The sequence below is a fragment of the Phyllostomus discolor genome, chromosome 2 (assembly GCF_004126475.2).
Source record: "Phyllostomus discolor isolate MPI-MPIP mPhyDis1 chromosome 2, mPhyDis1.pri.v3, whole genome shotgun sequence".
NCBI lineage: Eukaryota > Metazoa > Chordata > Mammalia > Chiroptera > Phyllostomidae > Phyllostomus > Phyllostomus discolor.
In genome coordinates this window covers 48,477,676-48,492,757 of record NC_040904.2, presented here as the reverse complement: position 1 = coordinate 48,492,757, position 15,082 = coordinate 48,477,676, and the positions used below count along the sequence as shown (strand labels likewise).

The window sequence follows — 15,082 nt, the reverse complement described above, 5'->3', positions numbered from 1 at the left end:
GCTTATAATGTGCATATATTTTTGGAAAATTCTACCAGTTTAATAAGTTAGTGAACTAAATTACTTACTTTTTGAATCCATGCAAAAAGTAAATAAAAATAGGTATTTGATGAACTCACATGACTCCACTCCAGGAAGACAAAAAAACCAATTAAAAAATGGGCAAAAGACTTGAATAGATATTTCTCTAAGGAGGACATACAGAGGGCCCAGAGACATGAAAAGATGCTCAGTATCACTAACCATCAGAGAAATGCAAATTAAAACCACAATGAGATACCACTTCACACCCACCAGTCAGAATGGCCACCATAAACAAATCAACAAACAAGTGTTGGAGAGGATGTGGAGAAAAGGGAACCCTAGTGCACTGTTGGTGGGAATGCAGACTAGTGCAGCCACTGTGGAAAACACTGTGGAATTTCCTCAGAAAACTAAAAATGGAACTGCCTTTTGACCCAGCAATTCCACTTCTGAGATTACACCCTAAGAGCCCTGAAACACCAATCCAAAAGTACCTATACACCCCAATATTCATAGCAGCACAATTTACTATAGCCAAGGGCTGGAAGCAACCTAAGGGCCCCTCAGCAAATGAGTGGATCAAAAAACTATGGTACATTTACACAATGGAATTCTACACAGTAGAGAGAAAGAAGGAGCTCCCACCCTTTGGGACGGCATGGATGAAACTGGAGAGAATTATGCTAAGTGAAATAAGCCAGGTGGTGAGGGACAAATACCATATGATCTCACCTTTAACTGGAACATAATCAACAAAAGAAAAAAGCAAACAAAATGTAACCAGAGACATTGAAATTAAGAACAATCTAACAATAGCCAGAGGGGAGGGGGCAGAAGACAGTGACGGGAAGGGTTTTCAGGAACTACTATAAAGGACACATGGACAAAACCAAGGGGGGAGGGTAGAAGCAAGGGAGGGAGGTGGGATTGCCTGGGGTGAGGAGGAATGGTGGGGTGGAAATGCAGACAACTATAATTGAACAACAATGAAGTATTTTTTTTTAAATAAATCTTTGATATGGTATGTTTTATGTAAGGAAAACCAATAACGTGATCGAGCTCTACTTTTTTCACTCTCTTAGAAATATTTGTCAGTTCCTTATGTGCCAGTCCCAATATCAGATGCTTAAAGAAAAGAAAATGTATCTGCCTTCAAGGAGCCCACAGTTTAATGGAAAAAGTTCGCATTCAGAGGTCAGAGGAAGACTGCTGTCTTTCTGGCTTATTTCTAAAATGCTAGCTCTAAATATCTCTATCTGAGGCTAAAACAAGATCTTACTCATTTCAGTCATCCTCTGTAGACCTTACCTTGGTAATTCACAACATCTCTTAGTGGAGTTGATGTCTCCTCCACTAAGCTTTCAGAGAAGATCCGAAGAGACTTCTTTTAAGAAGAGCTGTTAGTCATCATGGATTATGTCCATGAGAATAATTTTAATTCGCAAAAGCATTATACATTTTCCTACCTCCATTCCTTTGGTTATGCTCTTCCTTCTACTTGGAATGTTCTTGAACTTTTGCTCTCCTTCTTTGACTGATTCTCTACCCTAGAAATTGGTTGAGAACCTTTCCTACCATGCTCCCACAGTTCTTTCCGCCTTACATTTAACCATTTATTTGTCAGGTTGTCATAATAAAGTAAAAATTTACTCAAATATGTACTCCTGTCTAACACAGAGTAAGAACTCAATGATTGATGAATTCAACTGTAGAGCTTCACAGTTCTCCTCTGGGTACTCCCAGCTTACAGAACTGAAATGAACTTTGTAGTTGTTTTCTCTAAATGTCCCGCCCCCACTGCACCACTCTCCCAAGTCTAAGACATCACACTCACTTGTCCAGGGACATCCCAGGGAAGACAAACTTGCCCAGGCAGATGCGATAGATAGCACCCAGGGGAATTTGCTGCAACTGCACACAGCTGAGCATGATGAAGTCATATTTGCAGATCAAGAGAGTCTTGTTTGTGACCACCAAAATCCTCTCCTTCTCATTGTTCCAGTGATCTATCCTGTAAGAATCATCACAGAGAAATATAGTTGATGGCATCGTCTTTCTGAGTTAAAGATAATGACATTTACTGAAACATCTATAGTAACACAGAAGATGGTGAGGTTTGACCATTCAAGAAAAAGGGGAATTGAGGAATACCATCTCTTCTCTCAGTCTGGCTCCATGACCAAGGTGGGAAAAGGGTGGAAGACCACAGGGAAATGTTTTGTGGCCACAGAGCTCAGAGATGATTACCAATGATGGGATCTACTAGGGGAGTAGCTAGTTTGTAATTATCATGTTGGGAGTCAACTGATTCATGCTCCTCCATGTCTTCGCAATTGTCCAGAAAACCTTCATGAAGTGCATCTTCTTCAAGGACACCGAAACCATCTCTGTGTCCTAATACAATCTGCACCACAAATTTTACCCACTAGACAACTGTTTATGCTAACCTCCAAATATCATATGGCTGATGAGATAAAATAGGGACTTGAACATAGGTCCACTGATCCCCAAGCCATCTCTATTTTAAGCTCATCCATCCTATCACCTCCTTGTGGTAGAAATACAGTGAAGTAAGTGAAGTGGGGTCCTTTTGAGCCAAGGACAAACTAGACACTAGATAAGTCATACTTGACTTGTTTTGCTTCATACTTGAGAGCCTTCCAGTACATGCATGGAAAATTCTAAGTGTTCTCTCCAACAGAGAAAACAAGAAGGAATAAAAAACAATGGCTTCTGGTTAAGAGAAACAGAGTATGGTCTTTAATCACTCTCACCCACAGCACATTTGCTGTCTGTTTACTATAGACTTTAGTATATAGCACTTTATGACTTTTATTAGAATTGTTTCAGTACATGCTTTGTCTTCCTTAAGAGACTAACCAGGGTGATGTGTGATTGACTTATATCTGAATCAATCTTCACAGAATCAATCTAATGTAAAGATAGTTGGGCACTCCACTCCCATCTGTGCACAGTAACCACAGTGCTATTCTGAAAATACAAAAGGAATAACATCACTCCTTCTTCACCTTATTAAATAGCCTCTTTTTGATCTTAGATCAAATCCAAGTTACCTAATTGGACTACATATCCTTGAATGGTCTGGCCTCTGCCAAGCATCATCTCATCACAGGCTGAGAAAACCCATTGCCCAATGGTTCAAATGCCTCATCCAAAGATGGTTTGATAACTCCTATATAAACTTGGCCCCCTGTTACACTTTCTCAAAGTATCCTGATTATTTCCCTTTATACCACTAATCACCATTTGTAAGAAGGAATTATACATAAGATGTTTAGCAACAGGTATCATGTAGACACTGACAAATCAGAATGGACACCATAGTGCACCATAGAGGGTAGAGCAATGACAGTAAGATGGACTGAGTGTGTATATATTTCCCATGAGGTCAGAGACTGTGTCTGTTGGGCTACTCACTCTGTGCAGTTCCTATCAAATAACCTGCACTGAATAAATATCTGTAGAGTAAGTAAGTGAGTGACATTCACAATAATTTTGGAGACCTTTGGGCTGGGTGAGGATAGAGATTGAAACTTCCAGCTCTGTCACCTGTTTTTGGCTCATGTCCTTTATTCATGAAATGGAGATAAGACTAGAATTCACCTCCTTAGTTTTGGGAAAGGATCAAGAGATCTGATTCTCAATCAGTGTTATATAAATTAACTGTTATTATCACTAGGAGGGACCTAAGTCACTAAATAATTTTAGGTAATGCAAATATATGTCATTCCTCAGCCAATCTAAAGAAAAAAAAGTGAGGAGTTAAATCTATGGGAATAAAAATAAAAAGAGACACAAAGGAGAGAAAAAGGAAGAATGACAAAGAAAGAGCAATAAGCAGAAGAAGAAAGATGAAAAGGATGAGATCACTGATGGAGGTCCTATTACATGCTGGCTGTCATGTATGTGTGTATGACTATTAACTCTACATGTCCTCCTGACCCTTTGAAGAAAGTCATATCTAAAGCCACCACTTAGTCAGAGCTGTTTTTTGCAAATATCATCTCCAGTTCAATCAGTTGCCTCTTTGTTTAATATCCAAAACATATAAAACTCAACACCAAGCAAACAATCCAATTAAAAAATGGAAAGAGGACTGGAACAGATACCTCTCTCAAGAAAACATACAACTGGCCAACAGATATATGAAAAGATGTTCAACCTTACTAGCTATTAAAGATGCAAATCAAAACTACAGTGAGCTACCACATCACAACTGTGAGAATGGCTACTATCAACAAGACAAGTAATAACAAGAGTTAGAGAAGTTGTAGAGAAAAGGGAATCCTCATTCACTACTGGTGAGAATGTAGACTGGTACAGCCACTGTGGAAAATAGTCTGGTGGTTCCTCAAAAAATTAAAGAAAGAGTTACCATACAACCCAGCAATCCTCTCCTTGGTATCTACCAAAAAACCTCAAAAACATATTTGCAAAGATATATGCAGCCCTATTTTCATTGCAGCATTATTCACAATGGCCAAGACACGGAGGCAACAAAAGTGTCCTTCAATAGAGGATTGGATAAAGATGTGGTCCATATATATACAATGCAATACTACTCAGCTATGAGAAAAGACAAAATACTGCCATTTGAGGCAACATGGATGGACTTTGAGAATATCATGCTAAGTGAATGTTAGTCAGAAAAAGCTAAATGGCATATAATTTTACTCATATGTGGAATGTAAAATGGAAACTTGTGGACACAGACAGCAATGTGGTGGTTGCCAGAGAGAAAGAGGTAGGTGTGGTGGTGGAACGTGCCTAATATATGGTGAGGGAAGATGGTTTGACTTTAAGTGGTGGGCACACAGTGCAATATACAGATCTAGTGTCATAGAAATGTACCCCTGAAATCTATATGATCCTATTAACCAATGTCGCCCCATAAATTTAATAAAAATTATTTTACAAAATAAAACTACCACTTAGCTAGAACATATTAGTAGATTTAGTGGTGCAGAGTCTGAGAGGTCTGGTCTAATCTTGGTTGAAAAATTTCCATCTACTTCAACAACACTGCAATACTTCACTGAGTGAAGGAGAGAATTCTTAATGATCTGCATAACACTCAGTCTTAGTCAGAAAGAACAGGAGACTCTGAAATGTCTTACCAAATATCTACATAAGTTTCTCTAAATAGATTGCATCTACTTAGCAGCAAGTTATAAGCTGCTGCCTAATAAACTAGACTTGTTTTTAGCCTAAAAAAACCACAGCTTTTGGTTGACTGGTTTTATTGAAAATGTCAGCACTCCATAATGAGATTTATTTTAAAAGGTAAAGGATTGGGGGGGAGAGAATTCTTTTTAGGAACACAGAGTGCTCTGCTTTGACACAGACTCTGCATAATTTACATTTCTGGAAATTCTGAATTCAAGTAAACATTCAGGCTTATAAATAGTTTGGGGCCACCATCTCTCGCTCCTAGGTGGTATGCGTATTTATTTAGATTTCAATCACACCCTTTTCCCCAAAGAATTCATGAAGAAAACATTAAATTTCATATTCCTAACATTAATATAATTGAAGTGTGGTTGGTGATGATATCCAGAGCAAATGTAATAGAAATAACATTAATGTATTGTGTTTATACTGCTTGTGGAGGTTTACCAAGTCTGTGGTTATCAACGTTCTCATTTAATTCTCACAACAGCCCTCTGGACTAGATGCTGTTACCCTCATTTTAAAGATAATGAAACTAAGGTCCAGAGACCCTTAAAATGACTCACCCAATATTTTATACCTAGCAGGCGGTAATGCAGTAACCTTAAAGAGGTATCGAAATACCAAATTTAGCCATAGTGTTGGCTTCCTCCCAGTGTTACCCACCTCTCAAATAAAGGACCCTTCAGTATTATGTAAAAATGTGGCAAAATCCATCTCTGGAAGGAGCTGGTGTGATGATATGTATCAGTCCTAGAACTGTTCCCTCCAGGAGACTTCTCCCCAAGAATTGCCCTTTTCAAACCTCATCTTCGTCCAATGTTTTCTGTCTTGGGGAAGAACCCTCCTTCCATTCAGGTATGCAAGCTGAAGGTATGTGGGGTCACTCTGGACTCATCCCATTTCCTCATCTCATGTGCCAAGTCACAGACATTTTCCTCCCAAAATATCTGTCTAAACCACACTCTCCTCTCTTCTACCTTCAGCATCCTGATCCCGCCCCCCCCTCATCTCCTGCCGAAACTGTTGCAGTCACCCTCTCTCTAGACGGGCTATCAGCCTCCCAGACCCAGTTCACCTGCACCTGCTCTTGCTCCCTTCCAACCTTTTCACCATACTGCAATGAGATGGACCTTTTGAAAGACCTAATCTGCTCTTTACCTCCCCCACTCTGGCTTCAACACTTAAACAGCTGTACAAACACACTTCAACTGTTCCCCAGCATTCTTATGAAAAATGACAAGAATTCTTCCCCTGGTCTAAGAGGAATTGCAGTTAGGCTCTACCTACTTCTACAACCTCATTACAGGCCAAGTCCCTTCAGTTCATTCTCCTTGATTTTCTTTCAGTTACTTGTATTCACCATGCCCACTCCTACTAATGGGCCTCTGAACATGCTGTTGCCTCTGCTAGCAATGTTGTTTCTCATCTCCTATACTTAGTTAACTGTTACAGTGGTGAATTCAATTACCACTTACTCAAGCATGTGTTCCCAGACCTCTGTGACTACTTCTCTTCTGGTACACACTTTCAGAGCATCTCACATTTCTCCTTCATAGTATTGTACTTATCCCAGATGAAGTTTTACAGCTATTTCTGTGGTTTTCTAAGTAATGTCCATCTCTTCTTCTATACTGTAAACTCCACAAAGACAGTGAGTTGTTAGCATTGTGTCCGCAGGTTGTAGGGGTCCAAAAATACTTCTTAAATGAATTAATAAGGATTGAACAACCCTTGTGTTTTGCAACCCAATAAGCCTTGGCTCATATGGAAATCCTCTCCTCAGGTTTACACACTAAAATACTACATCACCACCTCCATAAAATAGTGTGTTTTCACAATAGAATAAGCAACATTGAGAAAATGTTTATTCCATAATAGTGAGAAAGAGCAGATACAAAATATTACCTCCAGTCTACTTTCAATTGTGTAACAACAACCATAAAACACATTCATCAAAATGTTAACACATTTGTTTGTGTGGAGAGAATTCAAGAGTCATTTCTTTTCATGCCTTTATAGGCCCATTTAATTTTTTTACAATGAACATATTCTACTTGTATGATACAAAAGATATTTTTAAAAATAATAAATTTCACCCATCCTACAAGTTCTCAGCTTAAATGCTCTCTGTTTCATGGAGCCTTACCCTCACCTCACTCTCCCTCAAAGTGGACGCCAGCTTTCTTTCTTTTAAATACTCACAAGCCCTACTTGATCAGCGCCTTAGTTGTGGCTCTAGTTACAATCTGCTCTATAGAATAGTGATTTCTGTGCTTGTCCTATCATTTCCCCCACGTTTGATTTAGGGACAGTGACTTAGTCCTATCTGAGTTCTGTCACTGTGCTCAGTCCAGAGCCAAAGAAAGAGCAGGGTCTTAGTTAGCAAGTGAGCAGGGCATGGAATAGAAAACTAGAACCGTAAGATGTTTTCCATCAGTTGTGAGAGCCACTCTCTCCTGACAGAGCTTTTGCCATATCTCCTATGCCCACCAGTGTCCCTCAGCACTAGTGTCATTTCCTTACTTGACAAGGAAGGGACCCTGTTCCCCCAGTACAGGAGGGAGCCTAGGAGCTCCGTGAAATTTTCAGTTTCCTGGGATGACAACAGTTTTGCCAGCAGAGGGCAACAGTGAACTAACAATGACAGGAAGGACCTGTCTGAACAAGTTTCCAGAACCTCCACCCAGTTACTCAAACCACCCCAGATGCCTTCCCAGAGGTCCCAGCCCTGAGCCCAACAGTGCTTACAGTTGCTCTTTTAAGGCAGTGTCAAATCAATTTGTGGTTTGGAAACAATTTTCCTCCAAAAAAGATTTTTTCTAACATTATTTCTCCACATACATACACACATGCATACACATGCACACGTGGGTGCACACAAACACATGCCACTCTGTAGGGATGTTTCCCTCATGCCGAACAGGGTGACTACCTGAGTGACAGATCTACCTTCCTGGGTGTGCCCCTCCAGCCTCTGAGCATGGCCCAGCCCTTGAAAGAGGAAGACAGTATCTTGGCTAGCCAGGAATCAGCAACCCAGGAGAAAAACACTGAATCATTCATTCCACACATATCCCCTGAGTATCCACTGGGTCCCAGGCCCTGAAGAGAATCCAATTTGGGTTTGCTCTTCAAACACTAACAGATGAAAAATGCATGGCACTGAAGCAAAGCAATTTCCCTCCCCCCGAGTTAAGTGAAGACTTGTAAAACCTTTAGCTAAATAATCCACAGACAATTCTTTCAGTCATTTTGTTACTCTTTCCCGAAGCCTCTCCAATGTGTTTAAACCAAAGGACACTCCAAGTAAGCACAGGATTCTAATAAAAACACAACTTCCATAAACCTTCCCTGTTACAGGTCCCCAGACTTGACTTCCTGTGGTTCTTTTTTCCTCCCTGTTCCCCGCAAGCAGCCAGTCGTGTTCCAGATTCAGTGCTAACTACTAGGGAATTGAGGAGAGAATTCTGCTCTTAAAGGACACGCAATGCTCTAAGACGTGAGTGAAATCATGTAGGGAAGAGCTAATGCGGTGCCCAAAAGTGAGAAGAGACTCGATAATGGTATCACAAGACCACAGACTTGGGTCTCCAGGTTTCCAGTCCACGGCCCAGGGTGCCAGGCAAAGGAGCCACGGCAGGTCGCTGATGCCCTTGAGCAAGGTGTTCATCAAGCCTTCATTTCCTGCTGTTTGGTGAACATCTCAGTGTTGGAAACGCACAAATTGTTCCTTAGAATGTACACCAAAAACAAGTGTCAGGATTATTTACGCATTTCTTCAACACTTCTTTAACGTGCACCTCTATGGGACAGACAATGTCCTCATAAAACACAGGTAGGATGGGCTGGGAACATCCATTTACATATCCACAGAGGCTATTTTTTCTGAGTAAAGAAATCCTATTGTGGGATTTCATATTGTTCCAGTTGATTAAAAAAAGATTAATTTTTCCCTCAGAAAACAAAGGTTTATGAGTTTAAACATAGGTATATTTGTATTATGTACATACACATGTATGTGTATATGTGTCCAGTCTAAAACCTCTGAGAGCGATGTGCAAATATGAATAATTCTGCCATGCATTTTTCTTATAATAAAAGAAGCTTCCGTTTATGCAGTTCTTGTCTGGATCAAGTACTGTGGCAAATGCTAGGTACAGGCAACCTCTTTTAATCCTCACCAAAGAACCAAACTGAAGCTTGGGGAGGTGTTTTAGACTGAATGCTTGCCTCCACCTCATTCGTTTGTTAAAGCCCTAGCCCTCAATGTGATGGGACTAAGAGGTGGGGCCTTTGGCAGGTGACTAGGTTTAATGAGGGTGGACTCCAGTGATGGAATTAGTACCTTTTTAAGAAGAGAGACAACAGAGCTTCCTTTGTTCAAGGATGTGAGGACACAGTAAGAAGGCAAGCTAGAAAGAGACCCCTCACCAAGATCCGGTCTGTAGGTATCTTGATCTCAGATTTCCAGCCTCCAGAACTGTAAGAAATACATGTCTGTTGTTTAAGCCACCAAGTCTATGGTATTTTGTTATAGCAGCACCTGCTATACATGTCTGTTGTTTAACATCCTGCATTAGTCTAATGCAGGATGTTAAGTTTTTCTAAGTGACAAAGCCAGGATTTAAGTTAATTTCACTTTAAACTCTTTAGCTTCCTACATTACCAAACTACCATCTATTAGATAGGTAATGAAATCTCCCCGCTGTCTATACTATAAATATTGCTGAATGTCTATATATAAAGATACTATATAAGTTCTCAGACTCTGAAGTTATCTACAATTGTCCCTGTCCTTGAGAAGCTTATACTCTACTATGGGAGAAGATTAGTAAATCAAGTATTTTGTTAGAGAGCAATAAATGATAAGGTGGAAATTTATACACAGTGCTAGGGAAGTCACAATTAATGCCTAACATTTAACGCTTACTTTATATGAGTTTTTGCTCTAAGTGCTTCATATGGGTGACCTCATGCTCCAAGCAAGCCTGTGAGGAAGGCAGTGTCATTATCCCCATTTTACAGGTAAGAAATGAAGGCATTAAAAGATCAAATAATTTTTCCAAAGTGGTACAGCCAAGATCTGAAACTGGAATTCAAACCTCAGAGCCCAGGTTTTTTATCAAACACTTTGTTCTACTGAAAGGAATCTTAAACCTCCAAGGAAGTCAGGCAAGATTCCAGGTAAAAAGTGTTGTAGGATTTGAAGGGTGAGCAGAAGATAGCTTGGCACAGGAGCCAGAGTGATTAATTTTAGACAGGGGAAACATCACATGAAAATGTGTATAGGGTTTGCACATGAAAACATGTATAGCAACATGTACAGAACGACTTGTTAGATGAAACGTGTTTGTAAATTAAATAGTATGTAAATTAAAATCTTGGAAATAGAATTTCCTTAAAAAGGAGGATAACACCCATGAAGATTCTGATTAAGGATTGCCAAGATGGGATCCCCGACATCTACATTCTCTTAAAACCTACCAGATGCAGACAAAGGCTTTGAAGACCAGGACATTTTCAGGAGCTAATCTAGGAATTTCAGCTGATCTGGGACAGATCTAGGACCTTTCAGCCACCCAAGTGCATCTGTGAGTTTAGACCTGAAGAATTTTTAGGTGGCACTGGAAGATCGGTGGTTTACCCAACATTTCACATAGGAATACCTCAGAGTATTTGCAAGGAATGCTTGTCCCATCTAGGAAATCAGTCCTGACCACTTTTACTTTATCAAAAGTTCCTTAAACTCCAACAATGAATCTCTTCTACTCCTTATTTCCCCAGCCAGGATAACCAAGACCAGAGAGCATCACTATATCATGCCACAGTCCCAACCTGGTCCTGGTGCAGAGAAACTGCTTTGTGAATGTTAATTTCTGTTCTTATGTCCCTCCTCTGAAGACAAACTGCAATTGACCAGCAATTTTATTAAGACTCCTGTGAGCCTAAGGCTCATTTTAACCATATATAAGACTTTATCTTATCTTGCATTTCAAGTCCTAGATTCCTGAGCAATGGTAGGCTTCCTATCACAGTGGCTCAGGGGAGGAGATGTTGCCCTGCCTTTTGCTACCTGTAAGATCTACAGAAGTTGCTTATCCATTCTACAGTTTATTTTCCACATCTTCAAAATGAAACCAATAATAGTTCATACTGCATAGGATCATTGTGAATTTAAGAAACAGTGCACATAGAGCACTTAGTAAAGTACAAAGCACATAAAATGCTTCATTATTGTTGGCTACTAATATGATAATGATGATGACAATGAACTCTTCTACATCCCCTTTAAACAATTTTGCAAAATTTATTGAATTGGCAGATAAAGTGATGAATGGCTGATTGAAGTAAATTACTTAATAAGAATTCATATAACTTAATAGTTTGCAAATATACAAAATATTTTTATTTCACTGTTCAAAAATTAAGAGTAGCCATTAATGCCACATATATAAGACATGTTTCTGTCTGTTTGTTATTTGTCTTACACAGTTGTGTGTATTTTCATTACACTGGAAGCTACGTTGGAGTTATTCTGCCTTAAAATATAGACCATAATGATATATGAAGTTTCCTTTATCAATGGCTATTGTGGGAGACCAGGAGTTGAAACAAACCCAATAAGAAACCCATGAGAATGTCCACTGCAGGAGTCATGTCACATTCACTTAGATGTCCTGACCAGAGAAACCAGCACTGGATTCAAATAGGAGCCCAAGCCAGAAGTCACAAGGGAAGCGGCTTAGAATTATCACTCAAAGTAAAGTCATTGTTTTCCACTGAATTTATTCTCTCCTTCTGTCAATAGGAAGGTTTGTCTTTAAAAAAGCAATACCAGGTAACTAGCCCTGAAATAATCCCTTTAGTGGTCTAACAAATATTTATTAAGCAACTTTTATACTCCAGGCTCTAGTGGTATAGTGGTGAATGAAACAAACCCCTCTTGTTCTTACATTCTAGGAAGAGATGTAAACCAAAGGAAACAGACACACACACACACAGATCTACATAAGAGGGAGATGGGGAAATCTGTGGGAATAGTATAGAGATAAAGTGAAGACCTACTATAAAGGCCCCAAGATGGGATCCACCGCATTCATGAAACAGCAAGGCAGTCAGTGTGACTGAAGCAAAAAGAGCAAGGAGAAAAGTGGAGGGAGATTTAAAGCAGAAGCCAAATTACATGCTGGAACAACCACAGTTTCTTTGCAGTTTATGAATGTTTTTCACATTAAATGGTTATTATCCCCCACATTACTGATGGAGAAAGCAAGCCTCCATAAATGGCATGCATCTAGTACTGGGTGATGGAGCAGAGGCCAGAATCCAGCTCTCTGACCCCCTGCCCAGGCCACATACATTACATCCAGCTGTTTCTCCTACATATTTTCCCACACAGCCAGACAGCTTTGCCCTCCCTACCACACCACCATCAATAAAAGAGTATTTTAAAAGCTACACAAAAGAAAAGACTGGGCACACCTCATCCTTCTCTCTCTTTCCACAAATGACGATATAGCTGTTAAATAGCTCCAATCTTCCACAGCACGCCAGGAGCTAACAAGAGGCCCACCCTCTGATCAACTCTCTCCTGCCCTGAATCCATTATAGGGGATTCACTTGATCAGAAGCCAAGGAAGCTGGCAGGAGAACAAGGCCTAATTTTGAGGAGGCGGCAGAAGGGGAAGGAATGAGGGACAAGATACAACAAATGTTCACATCTTGCTACCTCTGTGTTTTATTTTTTTTTAATGGGAGAGATGTGTGCTTACTGTACTATGTCAGTTACAGCTCTTGGGATACAGGAGACACAAGCAAGCTTAAGAAGAGGAGATGTGTTATAAAAATACTCTAAGGAATTCTACAGAATTCCAAGGACAGGATTTATGGTTGGGTTTATGAAACCTGGAAAGCTACCAGGAATTAAAGCTACTGTCCCAGGGGCTGCCTCTCTCATGATTCTTGTGTGTCTCTCTACGCATCTCATCTGTTTCCTGTGAACCAGCGTGCTCCTTCTCCTTACTAACAATGTTAGTTCCTCTTTAAGTCCACCTTGCCTATGACCTATAGACTTTTTTTATCTTGGCTATACATGAACATTCATCTCTGCTCTCATAGCTAACTGGCCTCTGTAGCTTCATATCCCCAAGTTCAAATTCTCAAGAGAGGAATTATTTTACTCCAAATCATTCTTTAGAGATATCTTTATAGGGGTCATAGTCCAGCTAATGAATTAACCCCTCTTTGCCCAATCAGCCATGGCCAGGGCTGAAGTTACACAGTACAAAATAGGAATTATCAGTGAAATGCACTTTCTTTTCTTTCAGAGTTGTTTTAGTTATTCTAATTATTTCATCTTTCCATAAAAATTTTAGAATAATTTGTCTAAACCTACAAAAATATCTTGCTGAGATTTTTAAAGCAATTATATTAACCCTGTATATCCAATTTGTGGAGAATTGACATCTTTACTATATTGAGTCTTATAATCTATTGGCACAGTATGTCTAGCCACTTATTAGATCTTTCATGATCATTTTGTAGTTTTCAGCATGTGAGTCATGCACATATTTTATTAGACTTGTACCTAAATATTTCTTCTTTCTTTGAGTTATTATAAATGCTATTATATTTTTATTAGTTTTCACTTCTTTAATGTCACTGTATAAAAATACAAGGTCTGTCTGGAAAAAGTCCAGCCATTATTAATATAATGAGAACAGTTTGCATGACATCAATGTAACCTAGCAGCCAAAGAGAGTGTACTGGAATGTGCATGTATGAACAATGACGACTTCACTGTACTAGTCAGTAGGGGCAGTAGATGCCATTGAGTGAGCATGTGTACTGTGTAGCCATTACATTCAAAATGACTGAACGAGTAGAGCAATGAATCTGCATGAAATTTTGCATTAAGCTTGAACACTCCTCCTTGGAAACTATTTGGATGATTCAGAAGACTACTGCAATGGGGAACTGGTCAGCAGCTTCATCACAACAATACGCCCACTCATGCATCACATCTCATGCAGATTTTTTTTGTGAAACATCAGATCACCCAGGCAAGTCAGTCCCCTACAGACCAGATTCAGCACCCTGAAACTTCTGGCTTTTCCCAAAACTAAAATCATCTTTGAAAGGGAAGAGATTTCAGACCATGGATGAGATTCAGGAAAATATGACAGAGCAGCTGATGGCAATTGGGAAAACTGTGTGAAGTCCTAAAGTGCCTCCCTTGAAGAGGACTGAGAGGTCATTGTCCTATATACAATGTTTCTTGTATCTTGTATCTTCTTCAGTGAATGTCTCTATTTTTCCTATTATATGGCTGGATACCTGGGGACAGACCTTGTACAACTGATTTTCATATATTGATCTTGAACCCCCACAATTTTCTTAAACTCACTTAATAGTTCTGGGAACTTTTTGGTAGATTCCTTAAAATTTTCTACAAAGACTAGTATGCTATCTACAATTGGGAACAGTTTTTATTTCTTCTTTTCTGATCTGTATGCATTTTATTTTATTTTCTTGCCTTATTATGCTTGCTAAATATTCCAGTACTATGTTGAACAGTGGTAGTAAGAATAAATACTTACTATGCCTTCTTCCCAATCTTACAGGGAAAACATTAGTCCTTTCCTAATAGCATGATGTTAACTATAGGTTTTATGTAGATGTTCCTAATCAAACTTTAGAAGTTATCTTCTTTTATTTTTCTGAGAGCTTTTATCATGAATGGGTATATTGAATTATGTCAAATGTTTTCTGTGCATGGGTTGATCTAATCATGTGACTTTTCTTTTATTAGCCTATTAATATTGTGGATTATACTGATTAATTTTCCACAACCAAATCAGCCTTT

At 39.3% G+C, this 15,082-nt stretch overlaps 1 protein-coding gene across 2 annotated transcripts in view; it reads right to left on the bottom strand.

The window, feature by feature from the left end:
* The window catches only part of TPRG1 (tumor protein p63 regulated 1), a 138,419-nt gene that overhangs the window by 74,874 nt on the left and 48,463 nt on the right, over positions 1-15,082 (bottom strand). For both annotated transcript variants that reach the window (XM_036017839.1, XM_028505057.2), the window contains one exon: positions 1,859-2,035. In XM_036017839.1, the coding sequence (XP_035873732.1) occupies positions 1,859-2,035 (177 nt within the window). The remainder of the gene's footprint in view (positions 1-1,858; positions 2,036-15,082) is intronic.